Genomic DNA, 15770 nt, shown 5'->3' with positions numbered 1-15770 from the left:
GTGATAAAAAGATAATCTTAAAATAGGGCCATTTCAAAATTAAATGCAATTTTACTTTCAAAATTCAGCTCATTTCACAAGCCAAAATGTGAGATATTGATCCAGTATGTATGCTTTTATTGCAAATTATGCAGCCATAATACATCTCTTTAAATTTCATTCCAATGATGTTTCTTTTGGTCATCGCCAACTTAGTAACTGGAATGCCTTTGGTCTGGGTTTCAATGTTTTTTATTTTATTAATTCCTATCTGTACACACATTGCACAAATTCCTACTGGTTCCCACTCAACTGTTCATTATCTAAACTAATCAGCCCCATTTGCAAACAGGCTCACCACTCCAAATCGATCTTCTGTCAAACCACAGCCAGTTCGGAAGACATTGATTAACATAAATTTGCACTGAAAATAACATGGGAAATGGAAGCAATTATGTCAAATCCTTTTCTTTCAGAGATCGTACCTCCTACACACTCAACCTCTCAATCCAACTCCACCAGTTTGTCCTCAATACTCTCCCTCAATTAAATGCAAATGCTTTGCTCCTGCCAAAATCCCAGTTTCTAATCATTCAATTTCCTGTCATTCAAGCTAGCTGACATAATGGTTCCATTTCCTTACATACAATCCCACTGTACTATTTATTTCTGCTCAAATCTGTCCAGCATCCACTTTTCTCAATGACATCCTTCTCAAATATTCATTCTTCTTTAAATATTTTACTCTCAAAATATTTTACTGTCTCACAAATCTGAATTCCTCACACACAATTCCTTTTTCAAGATCATCCAGATCCTATCTTTTTCACAGCATCATAAAGGTCCCTGCCATTCTGTAGTTCAGCTAACCACTTCACCGTCTCAGTAGCAACTAATTACAAATATTGAAAGAGTCACAATTTTCAATCACCCAGTTTCAGAAAGTCCATGTTTAGTCACAAATTCCCACATCAAGAGGCTTTAATCTTTTTCCAGCAACATGTGAAGCATTGACTTCAGAAAGGTAACGTGGCAATGATTATTGAATAGATCATTCAGTACCCGTCAAAAAAAAAAAAAATGCTGAAAAGAAAATGTGGGGAAACACTCAGCTATTCAGGCAACATGTCATAAGGGATAGAACTAGAATTAGGCCATTCGGCCCATCAAGTCTACTCCACCATTCAATCATGGATGGTCTATCTCTCCCTCCTAACCCCATTCTCCTGCCTTCTCCCCATAACCTCTGACACCTGTACTAAGAGTGAAGAGGTATTTAACTTTCAAAACTGGGAAGGAAACAAAATGAATTAGTTTCAGGCCGCTGGCAGGGTATGGAAGAATTGGATAGAACAAAAGGACTCCCGAGAAAGAGAGGTCAGACTGGCACGAGGTTGGACTATTGAAGTAATCTGGTTAATAGAATAATGAAGGCAACTGGAGAGAAAGACATCACCAAAGCAATGCAAAAGCTGCTAAACAGTTGTAGGGAATGCAAGGTCAGATAGACTAATAAAGAGCCAAGATGAGCCAATATTACAGATAGATTTGCTTCACAAAACAGACCAATTCTGATACAAACAACCTTTACAGATCTACAATATTTTTTTCAGTCCTTTGTGTTTTCTGTCTCTAACTATCTTCACTTCATAGCTTTTTTTGGTCATGTTCTCTCTTCAATTTACCTTGTTAATTTTTTTTACCAGATTACTACATCAACACCTTAGATCCATGGCAACTGATATTGGCCAGAAAGATATCATCCTTTGGCCTTTCCTCATCCTCTCCGCAAATTAAAATCTACTCGTTTTTTCTTGCCCTTAAATGTTAAAACCATTTCCTTTTCCATGCGGTGGTTCCAGCAATTAGTTTTCATTCCCAGACTTCCAGCATCTGCATTTTGTTTTAGATTTCATTTATTTTCGATAAAACAAGTATCAGGCAGTCACAAATTCACAATAAATTACAATCTTCATTTCACGTAGATGTAATGCAAAAAAGTCTTCATTGGCTGATTTATAATAAATTAATGTGTCTTATTTTTCAATGCCATCTGAGACTATCACTGCAATTGCAACTGAGTGCCAAAAAGAAAAAGCAATAGAATACACTTCGAACCGTATGAGCAACACGAGTGACAAGATAACTAGCATTATTTAACTGAACCTCTTGATCCGATGCAATACATGTTTCACACATTAATAACTGGGGGTGCTCCCAACCTCACTTGTTCTCGGGTATTACAATAAACAAAACCCATTTTCAAACTTTTCCTGAAAACGTATTGCAGATCAATAGTCAATAGTCAATAGTCGTTTATTTGTTACATACACATAAATGTGTAGTAAAATGAAACATTACCCGCAGTTGAACAATAAGACCAATAAGATTAATCAATAAAAATGCAATAACACATACAATCACAACTAACACCAAACAAAAAGAAACATCCATCACAGTGAGTCTCCTCCAGTCCCTCCTCACTGTGATGGAAGGCCAAAATGTCTTTTTCTCTTCCCTGCCGTCTTGTCCCGCGGTCAGGCTGTTGGAGTTGCCACGTCGGGGCGGTCGGGGCTCCCGATATTGAAGCCCCCGCTGGGCGGTGAAAGGTCAACGGCCTATTTCAGGCCGCGCCGGACGGTGAAAGGTCCGCGGCGGGCCGACCCAAGCCCCGCGATTCGGGGCGGGCGAACACGCTGCCTCTGCCGCTGCCGGAGCTCCCGATGTCGGCCCCCATCCAGGGGTCTGCGGGCTTCCGACGTCCACGCGGCCCGCGCCGGAGCCTCCGGAGACGAGTCGCAGCCGCGCCCGCAGCATCCGCAGGCAGCCAGCGCCGCAGGTGGTGAGTCCGCGCCGCGGGCTCTGCGAACCAGAGCCCCAGGTGGTCCCAGGTAAATGGCCGGTGGTAGGCCGCAACGGGAACGGAGACACGACACAGAACAAAGGTCACGTCTCCGTTCTGGAGAGAGAATGTTACAGTTCCCGTTCCCTCCCACCCCCCCCCCCCCAAAACATAACATACAACACTACATCATATTAACTACAATTCAGACAAAAACAACAAAAAACACAAAAGACAGACGGACTGCAGGCAAGCCGCAGCTGCTACTATGTAAGGTTATATGATACAACAAAGGTCTCACTGCCGTGAATAGATATGGTAAACATCCAAAGACTGGAATCAAAGTTTAACTGGGAAAAGTGGTACAAATCCATTTGATACATTGCCTGTATTGCTGATGAATCAGCTTATGCTAGTTAAGCAGAAACAAATTATTTGCTTCACAACCAAATTACTTCAAAGAGCATTGTCTGTATGTACACAAACCAAACTACCAATAAACCCATAGTGAGTTCTCTCTAAAGAAAGCAATAAATGGAGTTAAAAGAGCACCAGCTTTGCAAGGTCACTGATAAAACAAATTCAGCCATGAGGCAATTCAATTAGATCCTTTAAACTATTTGATTTTTGTTGTCCTTGATATATTTAGGAGGGGTAATTGGATATTGCTTTGATTATTATAGCTAGAAAAAGGTGAAGTCCATTAAAAAAAGTAACACTATTACCCAATGGCAGCAACATGAAAAGAGCAAGGACTATATGGTGGGGATCTTTGATGATAGATGCTGCCTTCGTGGAGCAGCACCTCATGTAGATGCTTTCGATAGTGGGGTGGGCTGTACCACGGATAGCAGGGCTTAAGTCCACCACTCTCTGCAGCCTTTAGTGTTCCTGCATGTTGGAACTGCCGTATCAGGCCATAATGCAACCAAAAAGCATACTTTCTACAGTGCATCTGTGGATGTTCGTTAGTTTTTGCATGCATACCAATTTATTTTGCCTGCAAAGGTCTTTGCCTCTCTGCCAGTATACTGTCAGGGACAGACACTTTGCAGGGATTCACTCCCTTGAAGGATGCTCTGTCTATCTTACACCAATTATAGAGGGCCTTGAAAGGACCGTATCTGGAATAATGACCCCGCATTGGTGATAATTTTCCAATATTCTATAGATTCAGGATCAGTCCCTGTGGATTGGAGGGTAGCTAATGTTATTCCATTTTTTAAGAAAGGAGGGAGAGAGAAAACAGGGTATTATAGACCAGTTAGATTGACATCGGTGGTGGGGAAGATGCTGGAGTCAATTATAAAAGATGAACTAGTGGAACATTTGGATAGCAGTAATAGGATCAGTCCGAGTCAGCATGGATTTACGAAGGGGAAATCATGCTTGACAAATCTTCTGGAAATTTTTGAGGATGTAACTAGGAAAATGGACAAGGGGGAGCCAGTGGATGTAGTGTACCTAGAATTTCAGAAAGCCTTTGATAAGGTCCCACATAGGAGATTAGTGGGCAAAATTAGAGAACATGGTATTGGGGGTAGAGTACTGACGTGTATACAAAATTGGTTGGCAGACTGGAAACAGAGTAGGGATTAACGGGACCCTTTCAGAATGGCAGGCAATGACTAGTGGGGTACTGCAAGGTTCGGTGCTGGGACCGCAGCTATTTACAATATACATTAATGACTTAGATGAAGCTGCGGACCGTCTGGCGCGGCCTGCAACCACAACAACCTGACCGCGGGAGAGGACAGCAGGAGAAGGGAAAAGACATTGTGGCCTTCCATCACAGTGAGGAGAGGACTGGAGGAGACTCACTGTGATGGATGTTTTCTTGATGGATGTTTCTTTTGTGTGTTTTGGGGGTTGTGTAATTTTAATGCCTATTTTGATGCTTTTGTTGTTGGACTGTGGGTGACTGAATTTCGTCCAATTTGGATGACAATAAAGCTATCTTGAATCTTGAAGGAATTAAAAGTGACATTAACAAATTTGCAGATGACACAAAGTTAGGTGGTAGTGTGAACTATGAGGAGGATGCTATGAGGATGCAGGGTGACTTGGACAGGTTGTGTGAGTGGGCAGATGCATGTTAAATGCAGCTTAATGTGGATAAATGTGAGGTTATCCACTTTGGTGACAAGAACAGGAAGGCAGATTATTATCTGAATGGTGTCAAGTTAGGAAAAGGGGAAGTACAACAAGATCTGGGTGTCCTTGTTCATCAGTCACTGAAAGTAAGCATGCAGGTACAGCAGGCAGTGAAGAAAGCTAATGGCATGTTGGCCTTCATAACAAAAGGAGTTAAGTATAGGACCTACTGCAGTTGTACAGGGCCCTAGTGAGACCACACCTGGAGTATTGTGTGCAGTTTTGGCCTCAAATTTGAGGAAGGATATTCTTGCTATTGAGGGAGTACAGCGTAGGTTCACGAGTTTAATTCACGGGATGGCGGGACTGTCGTATGTTGAAAGAATGGAGCGATTTGGCTTGTAAACACTGGAATTTAGAAGGATGAGAGGGGATCTTATTGAAACATAAGATTATTAAGGGATTGGACACGCTAGAGGCAGGAAACATGTTCTCGATGTTGGGGGAGTCCAGAACCAGGGGCCACAGTTTAAGAATAAGGGGTAGGCCATTTAGAGCGGAGATGAGAAAAAACTTTTTCACTCAGAGAGTTGTGAATCTGTGAAATTCTCTGCCTCAGAAGGCAGTGGAGGCCAATTCTCTGGATGCTTTCAAGAGCGAGTTAGAGAGACCTCTTAAAGATAGCGGAGTCAAGGGAGATGGGGAGAAGGCAGGAACGGGGTACTGAATGTGGATGATCAGCCATGATCACAGTGAATGGTGGTGCTGGCTCGAAGGGCTGAATGGCCTACTCCTGCACCTATTGTCTATTGTGTCAGAGACCCTTCATCAGAACTGTTGCCAAATGCAAAGAAGTCTAAATTAGATAGAGAAAGACAGAGTGCTCGAGTAATTCAGCAGGTCAGACAGCATCTCAGAACATGAATCAGTGACGATTTAGGTTGGGACTCATTTTAAGTGATTGTGGGGGGGGGGGGAGTTGGTGAAAGAAAGCAGGGGCAGGGCAAAGGTAATAGGTAGATACAGGTGAAAGGGGGCTTGGTAGGCAGGTGGTTGAACAAAGGACAGATACGAAAATACTATGTGTGCGACGATTGAAGAGCTGTGAATTGTGAAGGGGAGGGGAGGGGGAAATGAAGAGAGGGGCAGAAATAGGTGCAAGTACAACTTGGGTACAGGGGAGGGGGGAAGACTGGGAGGATGGGTGGGGGAAGAGGAGAGGGAGACTCCTGTACTCCACCTGCTTCCCCCCCCCCCTTCCTCCCCTTGCACCTACATGCCTTCCTCTACATTCATAATTCGCAACTCTTCAATCTCTGTCTCATACTTTGTCTTTTCATCCCTGGCTTTTGTCCAAGTAATGGACAACATATAGACACTTACATACAAAGGAAGTCCCATAATATTATTAATTTCAAAAATTGAACTACATACAAACAACAGAACTAGTTTCCTTTCTCTTTCCGCTAATTTATAGGGCTATATAGCATATAAACAGGCTCTTTGGTCAACTCGTCCATATCGACCAAATTGGTGTTCTGGGTTAGTCCAATTTGCCCCCGTTTGGCCTCGAGCCCTCTAAACACTCTCCATCTGTGTCTACCCAGATGTATTTTGAAAGCCCACCTTTATAGCTTCCTCTGGCAGTTCGTTCTAGATACAGACTAATCTCCAAATGGCCCAAGGCCCCTCTGATGTGTCGCCCCTCTCATCTTAAGCATAAGCCCTTTAGTTTTAAAACCCTCTACCCTGGGAAAAAGACTGAGCATTCACTTTATTCGTTACCCTCATGATTGTGTATACTTCAAAAAGGTAATCCCTCAGGCTCCTATGCTCTAATGAAAAAAGTCCCAGCTATCCAGCCTCTCCATGTAACTCAACCCCCCAAGTCCTGGTAACATCCTGGTGAACTATTTTGTAATTCTTCATCATCAGTCTTATGTGCTTTTGATGCTATTCATTACAACATCTGGCAGATTTGTTACTACAAGTGTTTTTTGTGTATTTACTGACTTATGGACATCTGTAAAAGTGGAACTGGTTCATTACATTGAGAAAGCCTGCAAAATAATAGTTTTTAGTTATTTGGAAAATTAAAACATTCATATGCCCTTTCCTCTTTGGAAATTCTCTGCAGTATTTTACTTTCTATTACAATGACCATTATTTGCAAGATTAAAGCTCACATTCTGAACATGAACGTCGTTACATTTACTTGTGCTCAAATACACTACCATTTAGAATTTCTGGAACTCCCAATTCAAATATTCATTAACTTCAAAGTACAAAAATTGAAATATTGAAGCCCACAGAAGAAATGAGTGATGGAAAATACACAAAAAATGGGAAATTCTCAAACAATTTTGACATGGGTCAGATGTGCCTATTAAGTGTGTCTACTCAAATAGGATTATAATATCCACTCTCAATTATTTGAAGCTCACATTTCAAGAGGTGACTAGATCCTAAAATGCTGAAAGGCTTCATTCCATCTGCCAGATGAGACATTGCAACATTTCTTTAATCTAGACCATCAGTTTTGTAAAACCTTTGAAGCTGTTATAAAACAAAATCTCCTTTTGAGCCAAACCCATTAAGCATCATTCCCCAAGGCAAACATTGGGTTCTATGGTCTCAAGAGAAGCATTGTAGATTTGCAATCAAAAGTCAGTTATTTTAAATTTAGCTATTTGAACTTTAATTTTTAATTAGAATAACTGCAACTGTTTTGATTATACAAGTTATACAAATATTTATTACTCTACCTTCAAATAATCGTTTCTAATAAAATAACCTGTGATAATGTAATAACCACAGAATCTGATACTTCTGTGGAATCAGATAGTGAATGCTATTTTGTTAATAGCTATTTTCTGCATTTAATTGCCATGATAATGATCAGAAAGCCATTTTTTATATCGAGCACTCCTAAAAAAAAGTATGATCGGTGCCAAATCTCTTTTTGACCTTTACATCTTTACAAAAAACTAGCTCAGAAACACAATTTTTTGACATGAACAAATAAGGAATTGTTCCTTTCAAATGCTAACACAATATTACAGAGACTATATATAGATTATTAATTATATTTGAATCACATTAAATAGGGGAAAATTATCTCACAGGCCACATCCACGATGTAGAGAATTAGCAACATAAACACAAAAGAAAACTTCAGATCAGGATAGACATGTAATTAAATGTTTATCACAGCAGTACAATACAAAGAAAGGTGCCTCAGCTGTTCACTAAGCTGATCAAAATAAGCTGCGGCACACCAAATGCAGCAGAAATCAGAACACATTTCACTCAAAATATCCATGGTTTGGCAAGCTGATTTATTTTATCAATGCACATCAGAAAACATTAAAGTCACAAAATAGAAACTGAATGACAATGATCTTGGGTTACTGCAGATGTTCTGCATGCAAGTGCCATTAACTTTTCATACTGCCCCATTTACTGGGAAATTTCTGGTTCTACACTGCACAATCTGGCAGTGGACCCAGGAACTTGCTAAGATTCCACCGCACAAGTGCGAGAGAATCTGCTCTGTGATCATGCACTAGTTTAGTATATTTAGAAGGGTCGACTTTTTTTAAAAAAATGTTGACAGATGGCGAAGGGGCATAGATTTCCTTGTCAGTCAAAGGTTTCCAGAGGAATTTCATCAATGGTGCTCTTTCTGGTCAGCCAACATCATGACTACATCGTTAGAACCCTTGTTGCCTTAATTCCCAACTCGGTCACCTCCTTTGCCTTTTCACAGCTTAACTACTCTATCTCAACCATATTTCCCACAAAATTGCTGACTACCTAATATCCTTTCCAGTTCACACGTCAATGATTTGCTCTCTCCTTGGGTTCTATACATCTGTCGCATCTATTATTAACATCCTTATTTGAATACCATCCATGACCCTTCTCCCTTACAAATTTCCACTCCAGCTGCAAAATCATTTTTTCTTCCTCCTAGGTCCTTGAAAAGCGTTTCCCCTCCGAATCGAAATACCTTTCTCAAAACTACTCCTAAATGTCCTGCCATAATGAGGTCATTGTGACGATAAAAACAGCATGGATATGACAAAGAAAAAAATATTTGTGATATCTTCCTCCAATCCTTGACATGACTAACCACACCATCTTTGTTAAATTTACATCTAGCCAGAAAACTGCCTGCAATAGCTCTGATCACCACACATTTTCATCTGATGTAATACCCCTCCATTACAAAAAGATGTATTGATGCCCATCCATTTTCTCATCTTGCATAAACGATCAGTCTTTACCGACGTATATGAAATGATATCCAGCTTTACTTCACTGTTTCTGTGGTTGCTCCAACATTTGTTATTGGGAGCTGGGCTGAATATGATCAAAAGTTTCCTGTCATTCACAATTAGAAAAAAATAACTCCATGTCAATGCCTCACAACTTTGATGCCAAATGGCCAGAAGATACCTAGTTTAAAATCTCACTATCATTGTCTATTTCTATCCCCCTCCTCGCCACAGCATCACGGCACATGCCCCACATGCCAGATGATCTACTGTTGAACTAAAATCTGCTTTGCTTATTCCAACAGACTACTCCTTAAGAGAGTCTCCCTTGTTCATGCTCCAAAAACGAGATAATTCAAATTATTTAGGACTTTCCTAACTCAAACAAAATTCTATTTACCCATCATCTCACAACTCATTTGCACAGTTAAGTAACACCCAAATTATAAATTTGGATACTTTTGAAAACCCTATTCAATTTCCATTGAAAAATTATCTCTATCCAAGTTTTTGGTCGCCTCCCACAGTATTTCCTCCATGGTTCAGTATCAAATTATATGTAACATGCATTTGACTATTTTCAATAACATGCCATATAAATAAGTTGTTGAATATGCACAAAAAAGTAGCAGAATCTTTATTTTCCTTTCCCATCAGGAACAGTTGTGCAGGTATATTGAGATCACCAAGCCATCGTGCACACTAAAGTGCAGATTTCATGGATTAAAAATGAAAAAGGATTTACTATAAATGAATTAAAAGAAACATTACATTAATGGATTTCTGTTTCCCATTTCAAGTAGTATTTTTCTGATACAGGAGCAGGGTTGACTCTCTGACTAATGAGCAAACACCTGCACATGTCAAGTGTCATTATGTCATATCTTTAGTTTGGTCCTTAAATAGTTCTGATGATTAGAGGTTTAAAAACATGCAGCAGGCTGCAATTTTTGTTCATCCAAAGATTATGTAAAATTTTAAAAGGAACATTGCCACTGGGCAAATTTGTTTACCTGGGACAGGATTTGCATTTAAACAAAAATATCTCCACTAAAAAGATAAAAGCCTAAAATGCAACTTAATCCCAAAATATTTTACAATTGTATAGATGAAAACTATTAAGATTTACTTTAAATCGAATTATGCCATTAAATTCTGTTTTAAAATCAAAAGACAGGAAATTAAGATAAACCTATATTCACTTTGGTACAGAAGAACGTGAGGTGATTTTATTAAGTGAGATTCTGAGAGACTGACAATGTACATAATTATGATGCCAGCTGAAGACTCTAGAACTAGTCACAGGGTGCTGGGTTAGAAAGACAACAGCACACCATAGGACAGGCTCTTTGACCCCAGTGCCCGTGCTAAACTCGATGCCAAATTAAACTAATCTCAGACTGAACATGATCTATATCCCTCCATATCCCAACCCAAAAGCTTCTGAAATATCACTCTCACGTAGGAATGAAAACAAGATTCTACTCCCTACTTACCCTAGTAGTGTTGAAAATCTTTAGAATTCCCTACCCTAAAGTGGCATGCATGTTCTCTTGTTAGGATTTTTAGATATTAAATGCAACCAAAGGGTAGATTGAGGAATGAGCAAGCCAAACACAATGCCAATTTAAACTAGTCTCACTGCCAGCATAGGATCTATATCCCTCCATTCTAAGCCCACTCATCTTCTTCACCGAATGCCTCTTAAATGTTGCTCTCATACCCACTTCCACCACTTCAATGGCAGAGTATTCTAGGCATCTACCATCATGCAAGAAAACTTGCATTGTAGGTCTCCTTTAAAACTTCCCCCCTCTCGTATTCAACCCATGGTCTCTAGCATTTGATAATTCCACCCTGGGAAAAATACATTTTCTACCCTATCTCATAATTTTCCAAACTTTTATTAGGTCACCCTTTAGCATCCTGTACTCCAAAGAAAACAATCCAAGTTTGTCTAACCTCTGCTCATAGAGGTACGTAACATCCTGTTGAACCTCTGCACTCTTTCCAAAGCCTGCACATCCTTCCTGTAATGTGGTGAACATATTTGCATACAATACTACAAATGTGGCCCAATCCAATCTCTATACTGTTGCAACATGACTTTCTGACTTTTGTACTCAATGCTCTGGCATTCCATGATTAAACTGTGTGCTTTATAAAAGCCCTGCCATTTACTGTATAAATTTGATAGGAAAAAAGATTCATGTTGAAGGCAATAGGTTCCATGCCATTAATTTCAGCTGGATGCAAGCAAAAAAAGGCAGATGAATATGGTGATACTGTACACTCCCAATGCACTGGGTTGAGAGCTCCAGGTAGGTTTTCTACCTACTGTACAACAGAAAACAATCAGCAACAGAAAATAGGTTCACGTCAATGCCTTTTTTTAAATTTAAAAAGGGTCTAAGGGCAGCATGGTGGCATAGTGCCTTGCCTTGTAGTGCCAAAGCAACTGCCTTGTAGTGCCAAAGACCTGGGTTCAACCTCGACTACAGGTGCTTGCCTGTACACAGTTAATGTTCTCCCTGTGACCTGCATGGGTCTTCTCAGAGATCTTCGGTTTCCTCTCACACTCCAAAGACACAGGTTTGTAGGCTAACTGGCTTGGTGTAGATATAAAATTGTCCCTAGTGTGTGTAGGGTAGTGTTAATGTGCGGGGAATCGCTGGTCGGAGCGGACTTGGTGGGCTGAAGGGCCTGTTTCTGTGCTGTATCTCTAAACTGAACTAAACTACTCTTATGTTAATTGCTCCTGGATTTCCACTTGCTTTTGGAGCAAATGTGCCAGTTTCTGGCACCTCTAGATATCTTTAAAATTGTTGATGTTTAGTTTAGATTAGAGAGGCAACATGGAAGCTGGCCTTAAGGAAACTGTAGAACAGCAAACACGATGACCATCGATCATCCATTCACACCAGTTCTCTCGCTTTCTCATCCACTTGCTACACACCAGGAAATTAGTCCAATTAACCTACAAACCCACACGTCCTTGTGATGTGGAAGGAAACCGGAGCACCCAGAAGAAACCCACGCGATCCCGGGGAGAATGTGCAAACAACACACAGCAGACCCAAGGCCAGGATCAAACCCAGTTCTAGCAGAATCCAGTTCTGGCCCTTCTAGCTGTGCCACTGCGTAACTACCTATAATGCACTAACTCCAAGCTTTTTATACATAGAAAACCCCTCCGTGCTCAGTTTGACTCTAGTTGCTAATAAAACATGTATACTTTGCCATGACCTGTTGTTCCATGCCATATACCATATTTTCCAGTCCAGTAGGGTGTAATGAACATTGTGTACATCATAATATATTTTATGTTTTTATATTTTCATACAATATGCATAGAAAGAGATCATTTGGGCCATCAAGTCTATTCTTGGCTCTCGGGGGAAATCCCACTCACCGACTTATTTTCCTGCAATCTATTCTCTCATATGCCCATTACCATCCTCTCTCAGCAACGTTCCTACTACCCTTGCTGGGAGGCAAACAATTAACCTACGTGTTTGAGATTAGAGAAGAAATAGGACACACCTGGACAAACTCCACATGGTCACAGGGGCTATGTGCAAATTCCACATGGACAGCAGAGATCAGAATGGAATCCAGCTCAATGGAACTGTAAGATAGAGATCTGCCCTTTTATGGACGAAACACTAACCTGCAACTCATCAAATTGAGTAAGTTTGCTTTTTTAATAACCTATTCAAAACTAAAACTACTACTTTAAATAAGAATAAAGCAATTACAAATTGCAAGGTCATAAGTACCACTGGTTGAACTGGTTCGCCTCATTTTCAGTGGTTTATGTTCTCTCCTAGCACATTCCTACAGAAAAGTATAAGGCTTCTCTTAAATTCTGTTCCACAACCACAGTAGTTGTCAAAATATTTGTGTGTTTTTAAATTGTCTTGTCCTCAGAGGGAGCAGTATAACAATGGGCCACCCGAAACAAAAAGACACAAATTGGTTGTATAACAAGGAATACACCAATAACACACACCAAACTGATGAAATATGATCTCCACAGAGCAAGACAATACATCCAGCTTATTAAATAATATTCATACAGTTTCATTGCATTAGACGTCAAAATCATTGAAAATATTTGATGATATTCACATATAATTTAAATAGCATCCGTCCATAAAAAGTAAACAAACAGCTTTACCACCCATGATCTTCATTTGTAGCAATTTACCCAAGAACAAAGATTTAATGCATTACATTACCCACTGAACAAACAAAATAAGAAATGAACAAAATGTATAGATCATCTTGCAATTTGACATCCAGCACTTAATGTGTGGATGCGTGGATGCCGACATCGGGAGCTCCGGCAGCGGCAGCGGATCGCGGGGCTTGGGTCGGCCCACCGCGGACATTTCACCGTCCGGCGCGGCCTGAAATAGGCCACGGAATTTTCTCTGCTCGGCGGGGGCTTCAATGTCGGGAGCCCCGACCGCCCCGACTTACAGCGGGGCTTGGGTCGGCCCGTTGCGGACATTTCACCGTCCGGCGCAGCCTGGAACATGGCAACGACAACAGCCTGACCGCAGGAGAAGACGGCAGGGGAAGAGAAAAAAGACATTCTGGCCTTCTATCACAGTGAGGAGGGGACTGGAGGAGACTCACTGTGATGGATGTTTCTTTTTGGGGGGTTTTGTGTTGGTTGGGGTTGTGTAATTTGCTTATTTTATTGCTCTTATTGTTGGACTGTGGGTGACGAAATTTCGTCCAAAAAACTTGTTTTTTGGATGACAAATAAAGATATCTTGAATCTTGAATCTTGAATCTTAAAAGTCTTGTCCATCACCACCTGGAACTTTCAGTCCATTTACAAGAATCTGACAGCAATTTTAAAATGTTGTAAAATTGCTGCTGCTTAATAGATTGCAAGTGCACCAAATAATTATTTGCTTCCCTGATAAGTATACAACATTAAATTAAAATCTGGAAATAGTCAATTCGTCAGGCAGCATGTGCATTGAGAGAAATAGTTAAAACTTCAGATCAGTGACCTTCCACAAATGCCAACATTTCTATCCTCTGCCGCCAAATGAATAAACGTGTTTGTTGTTCTAGTTTCCATTTTATTTTGATCAATTCTGATCCTACTGTCATTGTTGTGGCAATTACAAAAATATGTTATCAACTATCAACATTATCTTAACAACAATAATTGTCCCACTATAACCAAGTGCTCTGGAAGTATCAGCACAATGACATCCATCCATCATCAGTAAACGGGATGAATTTCTTTGCCTTCACTTTCCTGGTGTTCAGCACTGTATCCAACAATGATGCAATTATTGCAAGAAAGTCACCTTCAAAAAGCGAAAGCAGGTAGCAAGATTTTGAAACCAATGATTAACTGGCAAAAGCAATCTCAGCAACTGTTTTGACAACAAATGAGGCTGTCAGGTAAATAGGTAAATAGCTGTCAGGCCACATTACATGACGCATAATACAATAAGCATGATTCTGTATATGGAGACCAGGAGCAGTAATTTTCTTTTAAATAAAATACAGATACTACTTTCTATAGAAAAAAATACCACCCTAAACTAGATCCAGATTTAAAATTGGTTCTTAAAGAAATCCATGAATATCGCAGAAAAAATGCTCTCAGAGATTCGACAGTGATCAAGTTTTAATGTTTAATAATTGCAGGTTATTTGAGAATGCAGTTTTCGAACATGCTTTCTACCAAGGTTCCAGTTATCTGGATTTAAAGTGATTCGGGCAACTAATGCACGATTTATAAAGTCCCCCCCCAAAAAATCAGCAGATACCTAGTACCGAAAATGTAAAACGGAATACTTTGATCCATTCATGATGTTTACACTCTGGTGTAGTTTTAAAAAGCAGAAATAAACAAAGACGGTAAAAGTGTTTATGTTGAGATTTATTATTTTGGTTAGCCAAGAGTTAATATTAATGGTTTTAAATGCCAAGGTTTAGTGCTCAACTTCCTACACCCGGATTTCCACAGGCTGCAGTGCCTGCTCGAGGTTTCCCTTACCATTGCTGTAGGCGTAGGGGGACTCGCTGGCTCCATCCTGCAGACTCTCCAGGATCTCTCCCTTGCCCACATCACTGTCGCCCACCAGCAGGAATTTGAGCAGGTAGTCGTAGGTTTTGACCGGGCTCCCTTGGCTCGGCACCGCCGTCATCCTCCGTGAGACGACGACAACATCAACAACAACAACAACACACGGCTGTGTGATTCATCCCACGGTCAGTCGAGCGTCGGTGGAGCGGGAGCTCACGGCCATCCCCATCCTCTCCTCTCCTCCCCCGGGGATGGGGGGGGGGGGGGGAACTCGGTGAGGCCTGCGATCACCGCCTGGGCACCATCGCCGCCGGGGAAAGCCTAGCTGAGGTAAACCTCGTCGGGAAACTTTAACAACTCCCTTCCCGAGCCAACGCTATTCCAACTACACTTTTTCTGAGATAAATATTTCTCGGTGCTCTCCTCCTCCGCAGTTTAGCGTTGGCTCTGAACGACGACCGATCACTGACAGTCGACGGCCGCGCAGTGTTGTCCCTCCGCTCGCGCTCTC

At 40.8% G+C, this 15770-nt stretch overlaps 1 protein-coding gene across 1 annotated transcript in view; it reads right to left on the bottom strand.

The window, feature by feature from the left end:
- Positions 1-15770, bottom strand: part of rab40c (RAB40c, member RAS oncogene family) — a 52482-nt gene extending 36712 nt beyond the window's left edge. The window contains exon 1 of the mRNA XM_078417703.1: positions 15230-15770. Coding sequence (XP_078273829.1) covers positions 15230-15380 — 151 coding nt within the window. The 5' untranslated portion in view covers positions 15381-15770. The remainder of the gene's footprint in view (positions 1-15229) is intronic.

This window comes from Rhinoraja longicauda, chromosome 21 (assembly GCF_053455715.1).
Source record: "Rhinoraja longicauda isolate Sanriku21f chromosome 21, sRhiLon1.1, whole genome shotgun sequence".
Taxonomy (NCBI): domain Eukaryota; kingdom Metazoa; phylum Chordata; class Chondrichthyes; order Rajiformes; family Arhynchobatidae; genus Rhinoraja; species Rhinoraja longicauda.
The sequence above is the reverse complement of the archived record's forward strand: the minus strand, read 5'-3'. Positions and strand labels throughout refer to the sequence as shown.